Source organism: Porites lutea, chromosome 12, assembly GCF_958299795.1.
Source record: "Porites lutea chromosome 12, jaPorLute2.1, whole genome shotgun sequence".
Taxonomy (NCBI): Eukaryota; Metazoa; Cnidaria; class Anthozoa; order Scleractinia; family Poritidae; genus Porites; species Porites lutea.
Window position 1 is genome coordinate 3,436,410 of NC_133212.1, and position 14,693 is coordinate 3,451,102.

General features: G+C 39.8%; 2 protein-coding genes across 3 annotated transcripts; one reads left to right on the forward strand and one right to left on the reverse strand.

The window, feature by feature from the left end:
- The first annotated feature begins 15 nt into the window (after positions 1 to 15).
- Positions 16 to 8,219, forward strand: LOC140921253 (uncharacterized). Of its 2 annotated transcripts, none has more exons than XM_073371237.1 (4): positions 16 to 469; positions 3,848 to 3,910; positions 5,671 to 5,778; positions 5,920 to 8,219. In XM_073371237.1, exons 1-4 carry the CDS (start codon positions 87 to 89, stop codon positions 6,110 to 6,112), a joined length of 747 nt encoding a protein of 248 aa, XP_073227338.1. In that variant the 5' UTR covers positions 16 to 86; the 3' UTR covers positions 6,113 to 8,219. The 2 variants fall into 2 exon arrangements, with proteins under 2 accessions (XP_073227338.1, XP_073227339.1); XM_073371238.1 differs by having other exon boundaries at positions 5,674 to 5,778.
- Positions 8,220 to 10,435: 2,216 nt separating this feature from the next.
- On the reverse strand, positions 10,436 to 13,393 carry LOC140921910 (E3 ubiquitin-protein ligase TRIM71-like). Its single transcript, XM_073371907.1, has 5 exons — positions 12,940 to 13,393; positions 11,897 to 12,385; positions 11,239 to 11,497; positions 10,516 to 10,852; positions 10,436 to 10,453 (listed from the first exon to the last, which is right to left on the reverse strand). Exons 1-5 carry the CDS (start codon positions 13,391 to 13,393, stop codon positions 10,436 to 10,438), a joined length of 1,557 nt encoding a protein of 518 aa, XP_073228008.1.
- Positions 13,394 to 14,693: the final 1,300 nt, after the last annotated feature.

Below are 14,693 nucleotides of genomic sequence, written 5' to 3' on the forward strand. Positions count from 1 at the left end.
TGGGTAGCACGCCGTTTTCTACGCGTTTCAGTTTTCGTTCTCATCTCGTTGGTGAATTTAGAAGGTACCTGTATTTTCGGTGCCAAATGTCGCGAGTTTACATCGGAAATCTAGGGAATAATGGCTCTAGACGCGAGCTAGAACGAGAATTCGAACATTTTGGTCCTCTCCGCGACGTATGGGTCGCTAGAAATCCGCCTGGTTTTGCATTTGTTGTGTTCGAAGACTCTCGCGATGCGGAAGATGCTTGCCGTGAAATGGATGGAAGATATGTTTGCGGAGAGAAAGTTCGCGTGGAAATGGCTCGAGGGCCAACCCGGGGTGGAAGATCTCAAAGATCAGGAATAACTGAAAAATGTTACGAGTGCGGAAGAGTCGGGCATTACGCTCGGCAGTGTACAAGACGCCCCGGAGGTGGTGGAGGAGGTCGAGACTTTCGAGACCGAAGAAGACGCTACTCGCGCAGTCGGTGAGTTTCAACACTTTTTCCTCGGTTAAGTAACATTTAATAATGTTCGTTTCATACCATTGTTGAATTCATTTTTCGGGCTATCGATCCTGATAAGGGATTTAACAATGCGACGCGGTAAAAATCGAGGTAAATCGTAGAGCTCAACACGTCGGATCCCATACTCTTGGTTTTGGTAGCTTAGCTTTCGTTTTTACGTGGATCGGGGTGAATCAGTACGATTCCGGCATTCATTTCAAAGGTAACACACAGCAAGAAGTACTACAGTTTCCAGCGCTTGGAGTCCTAAGCGAAGATATTCCTATAGCTTTTGTTTTCTAGTCCATCAAATGAAGCTCCTTTTATGCAAATTTAGCCTACTAGCTAATTAATCTTCTCCCACAATTTCCATATGTTAGTCAAGCTAATAAAAACTAAGTTTGACTACTTAGAAGAAGCCCTAATTTTTAATCCTTTCCTTCGTTGTAGATTGCAAAGCATTAAGTGTATGGTTACGTTTCTAGAAAAAAATAGTGTTATTCATTGTTAGCAAATTTACATTGCATTTTTTTTTTGTAAAGTTTACCTGTAGTGTTTTATCTTTGCTCAGTACTGTAGTAAAGCTCCTACCGATTCCTATGGCAACTGAGTGTGCCCTCAAAGGACAAAAGCACAAACATGGGAATCAATACTTTAGCTTGTGCTTATAATGTGCAAACCTAGCGAGGAATGAGTTCTTTTGTGGGTAAAGTGGGTTGACACAAAAACTGCTACACATTTGATTGACAATCACAAGTGATAACTTCTAATCATATTTTGGAAAGGAACTTATGAAACTAATAATACAGAGTTTTGTTTCGTACATCAGGGAGTTAAACTATTGCGTCAGTTGTCAATTCAACTGATGAACAATGTATGCATCTCTCACACTTCCAGAGGTGATTCTACCTACCCTGGGTGCGTGCCTCTGTTCTACTCTCCCCTGCGGCGTCTACGAGTGACACGCTTTCGACCTTCCATCGCAACTGCAAGCATATAGCTTATAGCTTCTCTACCCACGAACGTGCCGGGTTTAGCAAATCACTTCCCTAGCATTACTGCCCAGCGTCTCTTCTCTGGTACTTATAGCAGTGAGTAAGTAATGCCTCATTATCCACATAAGTCTGACTCAAGCTATTAAACCACAGGGCAGTTATTTATTAATGTCATCTTATTTTCATTTACATGTCATGCATATTCAGAGGGCTGTAAGTTAGAAAACTGTAAAAGGTTATTACGTCTCCCTCTTGAAATAAAGTTATTGTATTGTATATTCTAAACTAGTTTTTCAATTTCTGAACCCATCTTTCAATGCTGTGCCCTAAGAAAATTTTCATGGGCTCAGAAGCTCTTAATGTTCAACATTCAATATTTGTTCAGAAACTAAGATGTCCTTGTTGCCCAAAAGCAAAAGTAAGTTCTCAAGGGCAGCACAGGGCACTGCTAATATAATGCACAGTCCTCCGCCTAGAGTTGGGAATAAGACAGTGTTTTGGAATATGCTGGGAACCCTGGAACCCTTCATGCAGAAGTCAAATTAAACATTTTGATTGTTATGTTCAATTATTTTTTGCTGTATATTTTGCAGTTCGATCTTGTTTGAGACAGACTTTTTACAGATATGACTTTGCCTGCCCTTTTTCCCAGTGATGCCATGTAATCTCAAGTAAAAAAAAGATTTTCCAAATGTGCTGCTAGGGTTTTGTTTTGCTTTGAATCTCATTTGAATTCAAAGTTGCTTATAGTATAAAATGCAGATGTAACATTTCTTGAAGAATAATTTTTTAAAGGAATAAATAATAATAATCAGCTCATGCTAGTTCTCTGTATAGAGTAATATCTTGTCGTTATATTAACTGTTTAAATAACCCACTGATAAAATGAGGCAGAAAATCAAGTTGTAATTGACTTATCAGTAAATGAATTACATCAGGAGAGACCGGGTAAATTTTGTATCATTGAGACAGGAAAGAATTTTGAGGGCCATTTATTTAGGAAAGATAAGGCGCAAACTATCCCATATAAATGGCATATTTGTTCTGAAATTTAGCTAAGATGCATCTTATCTAATAACAGCCCTTACACATGGTCTTTGATAATACACATCTTAGTGTGCCATTTATATGGGATAGTTTGCGTCTTATTTGGCACAAGTCTTTTTTCCTTGTATAAATGGCCCTGTTGTGTTTTGGAGATAGAAATCCTTGAAGACTTGAGGATTGAATCTCTTGTGCAGGTTTCTTATTATTTTGTGTTAAGCAAAAAAATTAACTCACTCATCAAGTTAGAGGTTTAAGTTTGTAAAGTAAGGTTGAACCATTGTTAAATTTAAATTAAAAACAAGTAAATTAATGTTATTTCTTTGTTAAATTTGTACGTGGAATATTTAGTTAGTGAAACTATGATAGTCTGAAAGTTTGCTCTCCACACTGCATTTAAAAAAGAGTTGATTGAACAAAGCCTACTGAATAAAGGGTTTGCAGGCTCCTTGAAAGGCCTTGAAAATGGCAGTTGGTGCTAGAAAGTCCATGAATTTCGGCGCTAACTTTATCCATCCCAAGAACTGCAAAAACAGAGAAGCAAACACAGAAAGACCTTCAGGATAAAATTGCACATGTTTTGGAAGGACTAGACTCAAGACCGCTCTTTTCTGCGCTCAGTGGAGTCCTTGAAAAATGGGAAATATGTCCTTGAAAGTCCTTCAATTTGTTGTTAAAAAAAAGGGTGCAGACCCTTTGAATAAGAGTTGGTGAAAATGGAAAGCTGTTGTGTAGTTGCATCTTCAGTTTTATGGTTGTATTCATAACATAACTACAGTTTGAATAAAGTGTTTAAACTTGTCGTTTAGAACAAAACTAAAACAGTTGTTCCTCTGATTGTTTTTAATACATGTCCTTTAATAAAATAATCATGAGAAGACATGTTAGAAGGTTAAATTAATACTCTGTCAACACCCAACTAAAATGAAACATTCTCTTTTTGAAATAAAAATACTGGTTGTTCTTGCTATTCTTGCCTTGATAATCATGTACTGTCACAAACATTTTTAGACAGCTCGGTGTAATCTACATAAGGCTGTAATGAAAAATATTCCCACATTTTGACTATACATACAATGATAACAGTTCAATAATATGTCTAAAATCTTTGTTTTTTGAGTCTCTTTCCTGACATGTTTAATAAGAAATGCTCGATTGGAGTTATTTCTTTTTGCCTTGATTTATGTTATATGGGAACAATACTTTGTCAAACAACAAGAGAACATTTCTAAAGTTACTTTTCATTTTGTTTTTAACAGATTATTGTATTATGTATCGCAAAGAAAGTATTTTTGACCTGAAGCATCTTTGATTGTTTTAGATCCCGATCTCGCTCTCCCAGAAGAAGACGTAGTCGAAGCAAAAGCAGAAGTCGGTCACCAAGGTTAGTAAACTCCAAATCTGCCAGTAGAGATGAGCGCAAATCTTTCACCTTCATAATCAATGCATTAGTCTTGCTTTTTGCTCTTCTTAGATGCCTGTACAAACCAAGTGCCACATTGGAAATCCTAAAGAACACCCAAAGTATTGTTGTTAACCCTTTAAGCCCCAATAGTGACCAACATCAATTTTCTCCCAACGATATCCGTACACTGTCAAGAGTTTAGGTTATGAGAATTTATAAAATGATCACCTAAGAGGAAATGCTTTGATCTTTTGTCAAATTCTCTTAACTCATTCTTTAAGGAAATATAATTATAGAGATCAGTTGGAGAATTTGTATGTGGATATTGGGGCTTAAAGGGTTAAGGGACAATCGCAGAAATATGTCTTGACTTAGGAAGGATAGCTTTGTGAACTGAGGTTCTAAATGGTACCTCCACAACATGACAAAAGTGCTGTCTAATAGCCCAGGGCTAAAGTAACGACCTGGTCTGACTAGCGTGTCAGTTTGTTTATAGTTGTCAGATGGGTAAGCAACATTTTCCAAAACAAAGCAAATGTTATGCACCTATCAATGTAAACCCCGTGGGGGGGGGGAGTGCGGGCAAGGGGTGGGGATTTGACAAATTTTAAAATTTTGCGATCAAATTCCCCAGGGTGGGAAACGAAAGGTCAATCAAAAGTGTCAAAAAAGCCCCCACCCCAGGGGAAAAAATCTAAACAACAATGCTATAATACTATATAAAACGAATAAAAGAACATTTCAAACACGTTGTTACTACTTTTATTTACGGTTAACGGAAGCTCCATTAAATTACTCGCTGTAATTAAGTATTTTCTCTCTCCACTAGCATCTCTTATCTTGAACAACAAAATCACTTCAGGAAGATTGACCGTGCTGTTTCATATTAATAAAACGTAAAATGCTTTATAACATCTGCTCAACATGTCGGAACAGGTCGGATCAGTGACCCATAAAAAAATCCTCTGACTTTCATGGTGTAATTCGATTTCAATCGATTTTTACAATCAGATGGGAACTTGAAGATTAAAACTTCTTCAAAATAGACTTTATCTGTTTAGATGACAGTTTAAAGTATCGGATTATGGCGATTAAAACAAATGAAAACTTCATACCTTTCTCCAACAACGTGACTTTCAGGAAGCCTCGAGGGACGGACTTGGTAAATGCTTCTGAATTGATACCAGGCTTCTGTCGGTCAAAGTCTAATGTCCCGACCCCGGGGTCGCTTCGCACAATCAAAAGCCCGACAGCGGGGTTAGCCCCAGGCATCAAATCCCCTCCCCTTGCCCGCACTCCCCCCCCCCCCCCCCCCCACGGGATTTACATTGATAGGTGCATTAGGTAAAGGGGGATGGATAGGCCCGTATGACTGCTTCAGGCTAGTTAACCACAGCCTGCGTGAATGGAAACATTTTTATATTATTATTTTCTTCTCACCTTGAGGTTACTTTGCAAGGGCAAACAAAGGCTTGTATGCAAAGCCCAAACATTAAGACTATTTAAAAAGAGAATCTCATATTCCAAGCATTCCTTCAAATAATGATGGAGCAATCTTGTTTTAGATGGCATCCCTTGCAAGGGGTTCAGGTTGGGATTGGTCCAGATTAGGTTAGTGGGTTAGTGATGCACCAAGTCCTCTCACATGCATGTATTACCTTTGGGCTCAGGTGATTAATGCTTGGCTAGTAATAGAAGGCCAATTTTTTTCTTATGATATTTTTTACCTTTACTTTTAGAAGGCGTTCAGGATCATATGAAAAAAAGTCAAAATCTCGCTCGAAATCTCCCAGTAGGAGTCGTTCTCGCAGTCGCAGCCACAGCAAGGAGAAGTCCAATAAAGAAAGGTACATGTATAGAGTCATGATTCACTTGAAAGCTGCTTAAAACCTCAATGACTCATGAAATCTAAAGTCAGCCTAAGGGCCACTTGTTTTGTTGTATCACTTGTTTTGTTGTTTCACTTACTGTGTTGTGTTTGATTTTAGGAGTACCAGTCCAGACAAGAGCCGGGAGAAAAGGAAAGAAGAACATGAAGATGCCGAAGAGCAAACTACTAAAGAGGGCACTGAGAAGAAAGTTGAACTGGAGCAGAAGTCACGCAGTCCCTCGCCTGCACCGAATGAGGAGGAAAATCAGAACAATGATGATGAAGCTGAAGCCAATGCTGACGCTGATTAAATAAGACTGTATTCAATGAAACGAGAATACAGTAAAAACCTGCGGCTAAGACCCTTCATTTTACTAAGTTAGCCTAAACAGATTCGTACCTAAATGGTAATTAGCACAACATGATTTAGGCTGTTTAGGTTCTTAAATAGGTTCTTAGAGCATTTTTGGAGTGATAAGGCAGCTGTGTTTCCAAAGAAGATCCTAAATGTTGACTTATCTTATTTGCCCAATAGTAAAAAATTTTTTTAGATTTTAGAAAATGACAACTTGTTTCAAATTTTAGGCCAAACAGGTTATAGTATAGAGGGGGCCTATCTCAGTGGCAAATTTTAGCCTAACAGGTTCTTAGTTGCGGGTTTTTACTGTAATGGAACAGAGGGAAACGCCCTGTCTAGCTCTTTGGATATTTGAATTTCACCAAGGTTATTTTGAGACAAATTATAACACTTGTATCAATCGAGAGTTGATTTCCAGAGAGGCCTGCAAACTTTAATTCATTGTTGTCAAGAGAGAATTCAACAGTCAAAATTACAATATTCAGTGCATTTTTTGCTTTGAGGCAGTCACCCATGGACTTGATCACGTTTCAACAATAAATTAAAAGTTGCGGCCGTCTTAGGGATTCGACTTCCCTTAAACCGGCAACCTCTAAAATAACGTAAGTGAAATTCACATATCCCTGCCAACACACCAAGATTCCTTTTCTGTCCCATTATTCTTTCTTGAGACTATCAAAATGTTGACCAATGCATGCAGTTTTTAGGGACCCCAGGCAACCACAGTCATAGTACCCAGGATCAAGGAAGTCGGAGAAGACAAGGGAAAAAAATTGCGCTTTTTTTTATGCATGTACAGTCTGTTCTTAATACACACGAGTTGTAAATCCAAAATTTTGAATGATTGCATGTTGTTGTAAAAGATTTTTCTCCATTGTGAAGGATGTGCTCAAAACAAGAAATTTTAATCTTCCCCGCAATTCCTCCAAAATGCACCTTTTACAGTCTTCACTTGTTATATCCTGTGAACAGACCCCCGGGAAATTTTGGAGACATGTGGGAGCGTAGACCTTCTCAGTACCCCCGCACCACCCCTTGAGTTTTTTTTCCTTCCTCCATCCTTTTGCACTTTCTTAGCACTTGCCTTATGGTCCACTAGAGAGCCTAGTTTCTTAAAAATCCCCTTGGTTACAACATAGGGTAGTTGACCTCAGAGCACTTGCCCAAATCACCGTTTGACTACAACTACCGGAATCCTTGAGGATGTTGTTGTCTTTTCCGAATGAAGGATTTGGTTGGTTGAAGTTCATCGAGATTGCTACGCTGAACTAGTAAAGGAATTTTAATTTGGGTATTTTTAGTCAAGTGATGTCATCATGCAAATGCCCATTGTCTTATAGTAAGTAACCATCAGCATGATTACATGATTGAATAAATGACATAATGCAGTCGTTTCGAAAGCGAGAAAGCATTTCTCGCTTCTTCAGTGCCGTAGCCAGACCAAACGGCCAACCGAGGCAGGCGGGAGTTGCTAGGGGGGTTCGGGGGCATGCCCGCCCGACCCCCCCCCTCCCGAGAAATCTTGAACTTTAGTCTCTCGGAAATGCGATTTGCAGCGTTTTCTGGGCCTTTCGGTAACTTTTTTTCGAGTTAATTTAAGTGGAATTTAAAAAGCAATAATCAGAAACAAGCTACATAATCTGGGTGACCGTTAACCTCGCCAATGGTTTTGATCAGTATTTGTTCAAAAAAAATTTGGGTTAACGTTCGTAGCCCCTTGAGATCGATGATATGGTAATTTTTTCATAGTATATTGACTGAATTGCTGAATTCTTTGTAATGTCATGATGCGTTAAAAATATCCGATGATCGCTTATGTAAAATAAAAATGATCGGCGAAATTCGTCAAAATTTTAACGAGGCGAGTGCCTCGGTTGGCCTCATACTAGCTACGGCGCTGTTCTTTAATGTGGTGTTTTTATTTTAATCTCGAAATTTTTGGTTACTGATAGTTTATGTAATATTTGTAACATTCACTGGGCAAAAGTTTGTATTTTCTGGCTTAGTACAAGTTGTATGTAGTCATATACTATGGTTTTTATTACATGTATTGCATTATTTGCTCAGCTTCGTTCACTTTAAAACCTTGACCCTTACATTCCTAGAGTGGTTTTCGTTTGAGTGTCGTAAAACCAAAACCAAAGTAATTACTCTGGCCAATCACGTAGGACACAGACAATACATTGAACCAATCAAAACTCGAAGTAATTATATGTGGCTGACGCAAAGCGCGGGAAAATGCATGCGAGCGCGTCACAATTGGCTTTGGTCTTACTTCTGATTGGATGAAAAGGTGGCGCGAATCTTTTAAGCCAATCGCATCGTGTAGAAAGTGCAAAACCAATTACTTTTCGACACTCAAATGAAAACCGCTCTATAAGGAATCAATATTTACTTTCTCCTTGTAATATTACTGCTTTATTAATGATAATCAGCTCTTTAGATTAAAGTAGTGATAAGGAAAGTTGTTACAGTGTAAGAGGATGTGTTATAGTCTATACTGACTTGAAGGGGTCTAAAGAGTCGCGGGTAACTCAGCTGCCTTAACAGGGAGCTTAAACAACCGCGACGGAAACGAATACGGTAAGAAAGCGAGGTTTAGACAAGAGAGAATGGTTTAGATAAACAAAACAGCAACTTTGCACGTGCATCACGCTTTTTTGTCGATTTCTTTGTCGTCACTGCACGACTTCAAAGTGAAAGTGGCTAATTTCACGTCTTTCGGAGGACGTGAACTCAAGACAACGACTTTCCTTTTCATTTCCTGAACTTCCATACAGACCTTTAGAAATCAACTCCAAAAAAATGTGCCAACATTTGACGAATTGAACGAGATTGGAAAAGTGCGATAGTGTGAAGGTGCGCAAATTCATTTTTTGTGACATTTACGCAGCCGCCGCTAACATTCGTTCAATTCGCCTCCACTTTTTCAAAGAAAATCACCTTAAACAAGTTAATTGAACATAAATGACAACTAATCTTCTCGATCCTTTTGATTTTTTGCGCAGCGTTAAATTTTATACATCAAATGGTTGTCGCTGTTAGTAAAAAGCGACGTTTCTTGGTGTAAACAATTTACGTTCCCGCTTTTTAGACGGAAGAGCTCAGCTTCTAACTCTTTCCGTCTCCTTTACTTGCTCTAAAAAACTTTAATCTGATTTGAAGCATCAGCTATAATAATTCTTCCCATTAAATCTACCGCAACTCCACATGGATTACATAGACCCTCTCTTGCACATTCCGCAATCAGGTGGCCATCTTCCGCTGAGAAGACTAGTAGACTGTTCTTCATACTGTCAACCAACAGAATGTTGTCATTGCCATCAACAGCAATGGCTTCCGGGGTGAGCAAGTTAAGCTCCGTAAAGGGAAGTGCGATGTTTCGAACCATGCTACCGTCCCTTTTAAACACTTTAAATCCGGCATCTTTGGCCATTGAAACCACGATCTCGCCTAAAGACAAAAGAAAGCTTCTAATAAGTGAATTTTATTTATGGATACTTGTATAATAAGTTTTCATTAGCAGCATTGCAGTACAAGACATCATTTCCATCTTATCCGACCTGTTAGTTCAGTGTCCTATGAACTCTCAGACCCAAGAGTGACTAACATCAATTTTTTTCAAATCAACATCAATACATCATCAAGAGAAAAAGTTATGAGAATTGATACAATGATCAGCAAAGACCAAATTCTCTCATCTAATTCTTTTCTCTCCTTCTGCACGCGCGTCCCCGAAATTCCCCTTCGTTATGACCATCAATTTGTCAGTAAACGGATGCTCGGACAAGGAAAACTAGTTTGACGAGAGAAAACAGGATTGACTAGTCCAGAAGTTCGGGGTCAGGAAGAGTCTCCTTGGCTCCAGTCGCAAGGTTCGTAACTGAGAACAGGTGCTCGGAAAAAAGGTACTGTATTCTCATTCTTTCACTTACCTTTGCTGTTTACAGCAATACCGGACATTTTTCGTTGAAGACCATCGTCATCGTCCAAAGTGCCGACTTTGAAATGTGACAAATACTCTGCGGAGCTACTAAACAGGTAGATAACTCGGTTATCACAATCAGCAACGTAGACACCCCCTTCCTCATCAACAACAACATGGTTAAGCCTTCCATCGGTCTGTGAGACTCCCTCGGGAGGTTTCAATTCTCCTAGATACTCTCCTTTAGAGTCGAACATCAGTACTGACGATCGGCCCCAATCACACACGTAAATCTTTCCATCTTTGCTCACTGCGACACTCAAAGGACGACCCTTGAATTCATTTTTTCCGTCACCTTTCTTTCCAAAACTAAACAAAAACACGCCAGAAGAATCAAACACTTGAACGCGAAAATTGTTCCTGTCGCATACGATTATCCTGTTCTCTTTATCCACAGCGATTCCCCTTGCTCCTTTTAACTGTCCGGGTTTTTCCCCAGAGCTTCCTATCACCAACGTCGGTTCCTTTATGTCTTTGTACTCACGTGCTTCGCAAGGCACGTGCACAGCAAAAGGGCTTTCGTTTACTGGAAATCCCCGGATGGTGACTTGAATGAGATGGAGGCCTGGTAAGGACGGACTGTAAGTGACGCTGTGTCTCCCAGCATTCTGTGCGATTACATCACCAACGATGATGGTGTCATCCGGAGCTTGAATCTGAACATTTACGTCACCATTTTCACATGCGATTGGCTTTCCTTTTCTGTCCCTGAAAAAATGTTTGCGTTAATATCATCTTTTGAACAAAAATTTCATCCTCGCCAGAATATAAAGGCGCTTTTCAAAAGTCACAGTGAACAATAAAATCTTTATTCCTTCTCGAAATTTTGGCTAAAACTCATTTTTGCTGTGCATACTATTTAGGTCTTAGACTGATGTGGCTGTGCAGTCCTGATTAATAGTGGAATTCTATTTGCAAAATTTAACCAGTGGCTAGCATTATCCACTTTTTGAACAACTGGTAACACGTGATTAACACATTCAACATTAATCGCTTCTCTTCAGAATTTCTCGGCATCAGAACCGGTCGGTATTAGAATTTCGCTTAACTTTGCCAATGATCAATCGGCAAGAAAAGGATGTATCTTTACACACCTGGTTACAACCGTAAAATAAGCCAACTGGTTGACAGCCGCTTGTTGAAGGCCACGCCCTTCTGCCGAAGAGGTAGCATAATGAGCGTATGATGCTTCTATGGAACCAAACGAGTCTATCATGTTATGCAGTGTCTGGTCATCCGCAAGGAACCTCATCGAATGGTCTTCCCGGGGTTGCAGCTCGTAATGTTGAGTTGCAAGAGATTTTAGTCTGTCAGACATGAGATCTTTTGCTGACAGAAGATAAATTGAATCACCTGATCGGTAGGAATAAATCAAGAGAAACTCGGTTGAGCATAAGAAGATACTGAGGAAAATCAATTTCAGTAAAGCGAACTATCAATAAGAACTGATTTCGTGCCGAGTAATTCTCAAATTAGTTTGTTACACATAAACTTGAGATTGCGTTGTAATTAAAATGCCCTCTTAGCTCTCTTCTGCAGAGACAGTCTTTGTGTCGTAGGTAGGCTGGGAGAGGCCGGAAAAATCAAGAACTGAGCCTGGATGAAATCGCGTAGCTTGCTAACTTAAAGAGGGATCAGTTTATTCTTTACTCAAAAAAAAACATTCGAAAATCAAAGGCACAAGTTGAGAAGGTCCCATGTACGCTCGTGAGTGCCCTTGGGATAAAAATCTAAAACGTATCTCAATATTACCTTCCTCTAGGACTCTCTTGACAAAGTGACATGACACGCGCAATGTATCCCGGGATGCCTCTAGTTTTTTCTTCTGCATTTCCAAAATAGTTTTTCTGTTTATCCTGATCAGTTCCACCGTGGATCGTAGCTCCTTTCTACGTTGTTCTAAAGCTTTAATCTTCGCACTGATGCTCTCTTCAATATCTCTCAAGACACCATCAGCCTTCAAGTTGACTCGTGCTAACATCCAATCCAACATGGGAATGGCATTTTCCACTTTGATGCAAACACTCTTTGTTTGGTCAAGCAGCTCTGAAAGTCGTGGTCGAAGTTTGGAGTAGGCGTCCTCAAGGAACTGAGTGTCGTGTTGTTTATGATCGCCAAGGGCGCAGTTACGGCAGATACTCACATTGCAGGTGTCGCAGAATAGAGCTAGTTTCTCATCCGTGTGGGCTGAGCAGTAAGTCGGGCGGTTAAGTTCTCTGAGAGACATGCTTTTCAAGTGATCTGTTGAATAAATTGCAGTTGATCAAGACAAGTGGCACACTAGATAGTGCGGATTGTCACCAGTCTCGGATCCTTGAGCTTTCGGTTTAATTCTGGCTGGTGAATTTTGACTGTCCCAGAAAAGACGTTGCAGTGCCCCCTGGTGCTTTCTACGTCCCACCACCCCCAACCCCTCCCCGCAGCGTCATAATTGTACTTTTAATTGCCTCTATCTATAATTACATGTAGTTCCATACGGGGTTTCTCAAGACCCTCAAATCGAAGAATACAAGACGATCGCTCGGACCACGTGACTCACAACGAATAAGCCGCGCGGTAAAATGAGGACTAGGGCTTAGGCAAAATTGTTGTGAAACGCTCTTCACGAATTGAATTTTGTTCCTTGTTAAAAGTATTTGACCACTAAAGTGCAGTTCGTTTAAAACAGGATCGGATTCCAAATTTTGTTTCTTTGTTTTGCCTGTATTGTTCTTGTTTTATTATTTCATGCAGTATGTAATTTTGCCAAAATAGGTAAATTGTCATTCTAGTTGAGAGGGAAAACTTTAACTTACCCAATGAGAGAAGCACATGTTGTTTTGTATCCCTCGCTCTCTTGTGAGCCTCCTCGTGGAGCTCGCACAAGTAAACCGAACATTCCTTACAACGGACACGAGCTGATGCCTCCTCGCTATCGTCGCAGATGTCGCACCTAACAGTTTCACCTTGTTGAATAAGCAGCAAATCAAGAAGTGAAACAAGAAGAGAATTCGCGGGAAGCTTTCTCACGGCGGAGCGACTATCCAGCCCCGTTTCCAGTTGACAAGTCGGACATTTGAGTATTTTGTCCTTCATGGGTCGGTTTCGCACAAAGGATTCAATACACTGGCAACAGAATGTATGCAGACAAGGCAGAATTCGCGGATCCAAGAACAGTTTGTCGCAACTTTGACAGGTCAGATTCGTTTTGATGTTGGAAACCACATCGTCTTGCTCCGCTGTATTTGCGTCTGCTTCTTCGACGAACATGCTGCGTTAATCAGACAGACCAAAGCAGTTCTGCCGATCAATGTCCACACAGTTTAGCTCTCCAACTGCTAAAGGCTCTTCTTAAAAATCAAGCCAACAATTTCGGCTGATGAGTTTTCTTATGGTTCTGAAATGTGAAAAAAAAAAAATTCCCAAAAAATTCTTCGGCTATGTGGCTAAGACTGAGACTTGAGAAGAAGACGGTTCTCAGAAATAGGCAGATACTGCTAAGATAAGAATTTGATTAACTGAAAATTGTAAAATACAGACGGAGATCTAGATGTTTGATCCGTAAGAAAATGTAAAGTAATCTTATTACAAACAATGTAACTCCTATTCTGTCTTGCGGCTGTCCAACCAGTTGACATGAATTTCTTTGTTTGATGCACCCACAAATTATTACAACATTTTCTGAAACATTTCCAATAAGGCCCAAAAACGAGGCTTACTTGTTCGGTAGGCAATCAGTCACAATCAGCTACAACTCACCTTTCGACGCTCCGATCTCCTTCCAGTGGAAAGTTCAAGTTATTCTCGGTTTTGCAGAGTTTAGTACGCTCGTGTGACAGCCACGAAAATCAAATAACTGAACAACGGCAATCAATAACTGCAAACATTTAAATTAAGTCGTTTAGACGCCAAACCGACAAAAAACAAAGAGCATCGCTTTTGTAGTTTGTGATTATGTTGTCGCCTATGGGAATTGGTCGAGAGGCTTTCACGGGACGCGGCACTTGGCTTCAGTTGTGTACCGACTCTGTAAATTGGCCATATGCATATTTTCAAATACAGTAACTTTGGCGTATATGTCAGCAGTCTTTTGATGACACTTTAAAGGTCAAAAGCTTTAATTGTTCCAAGAAGGCTTGGGAAAGTAACACGTGATAAAGTCCATATTTTTTCACATGACCATATAATCTTTTCAGCTGACTTTTGAACAAAAAAAAAGTTGATAAGTCTGCTGGGATGGCTTGCTAAAATGGAACTTGTAAAGCTATAGTTCAGCCTGTAGGCTTATCTATAGCACGTGCAATATTATAGGTTCTTTAGCGTTCATCGCTACCCCCTTGTTTTCCCGTTAATAATTAAGCGTAGCGGCTGTATGAAAACCTTCAATATCCATGGTAACCGTGGTTTTATTTTCTCAAGAATGGTTGTTTCCCGACCGTCCACAGTTTTATCTAGTTTTCCAATTTATCGCCGTTTCTCGCTGCGGAAATTAACTTAAAATCATGTGCTGAAATTACTTGTCATGAGAAGCCCTCTGAGGCAACTCAAACGTTCGATTAATCCCAAGTCA

Excerpts from the sequence above, each read along its gene's own strand:
- LOC140921253 (XM_073371237.1), top strand. The coding sequence starts at position 87 with ATGTCGCGAGTTTACATCGGAAATCTAGGGAATAATGGCTCTAGACGC. Across the intron at positions 470-3,847 it reads AGACGCTACTCGCGCAGTCG|ATCCCGATCTCGCTCTCCCA; the intron begins GTGAGTTTCAAC and ends TGATTGTTTTAG. Across the intron at positions 3,911-5,670 it reads AGCAGAAGTCGGTCACCAAG|AAGGCGTTCAGGATCATATG; the intron begins GTTAGTAAACTC and ends CTTTACTTTTAG.
- LOC140921910 (XM_073371907.1), bottom strand. The coding sequence starts at position 13,393 with ATGTTCGTCGAAGAAGCAGACGCAAATACAGCGGAGCAAGACGATGTG. Across the intron at positions 12,386-12,939 it reads ACATGTGCTTCTCTCATTGG|ATCACTTGAAAAGCATGTCT; the intron begins GTAAGTTAAAGT and ends TTTATTCAACAG. Across the intron at positions 10,853-11,238 it reads TATTTTACGGTTGTAACCAG|GGACAGAAAAGGAAAGCCAA; the intron begins GTGTGTAAAGAT and ends ACATTTTTTCAG.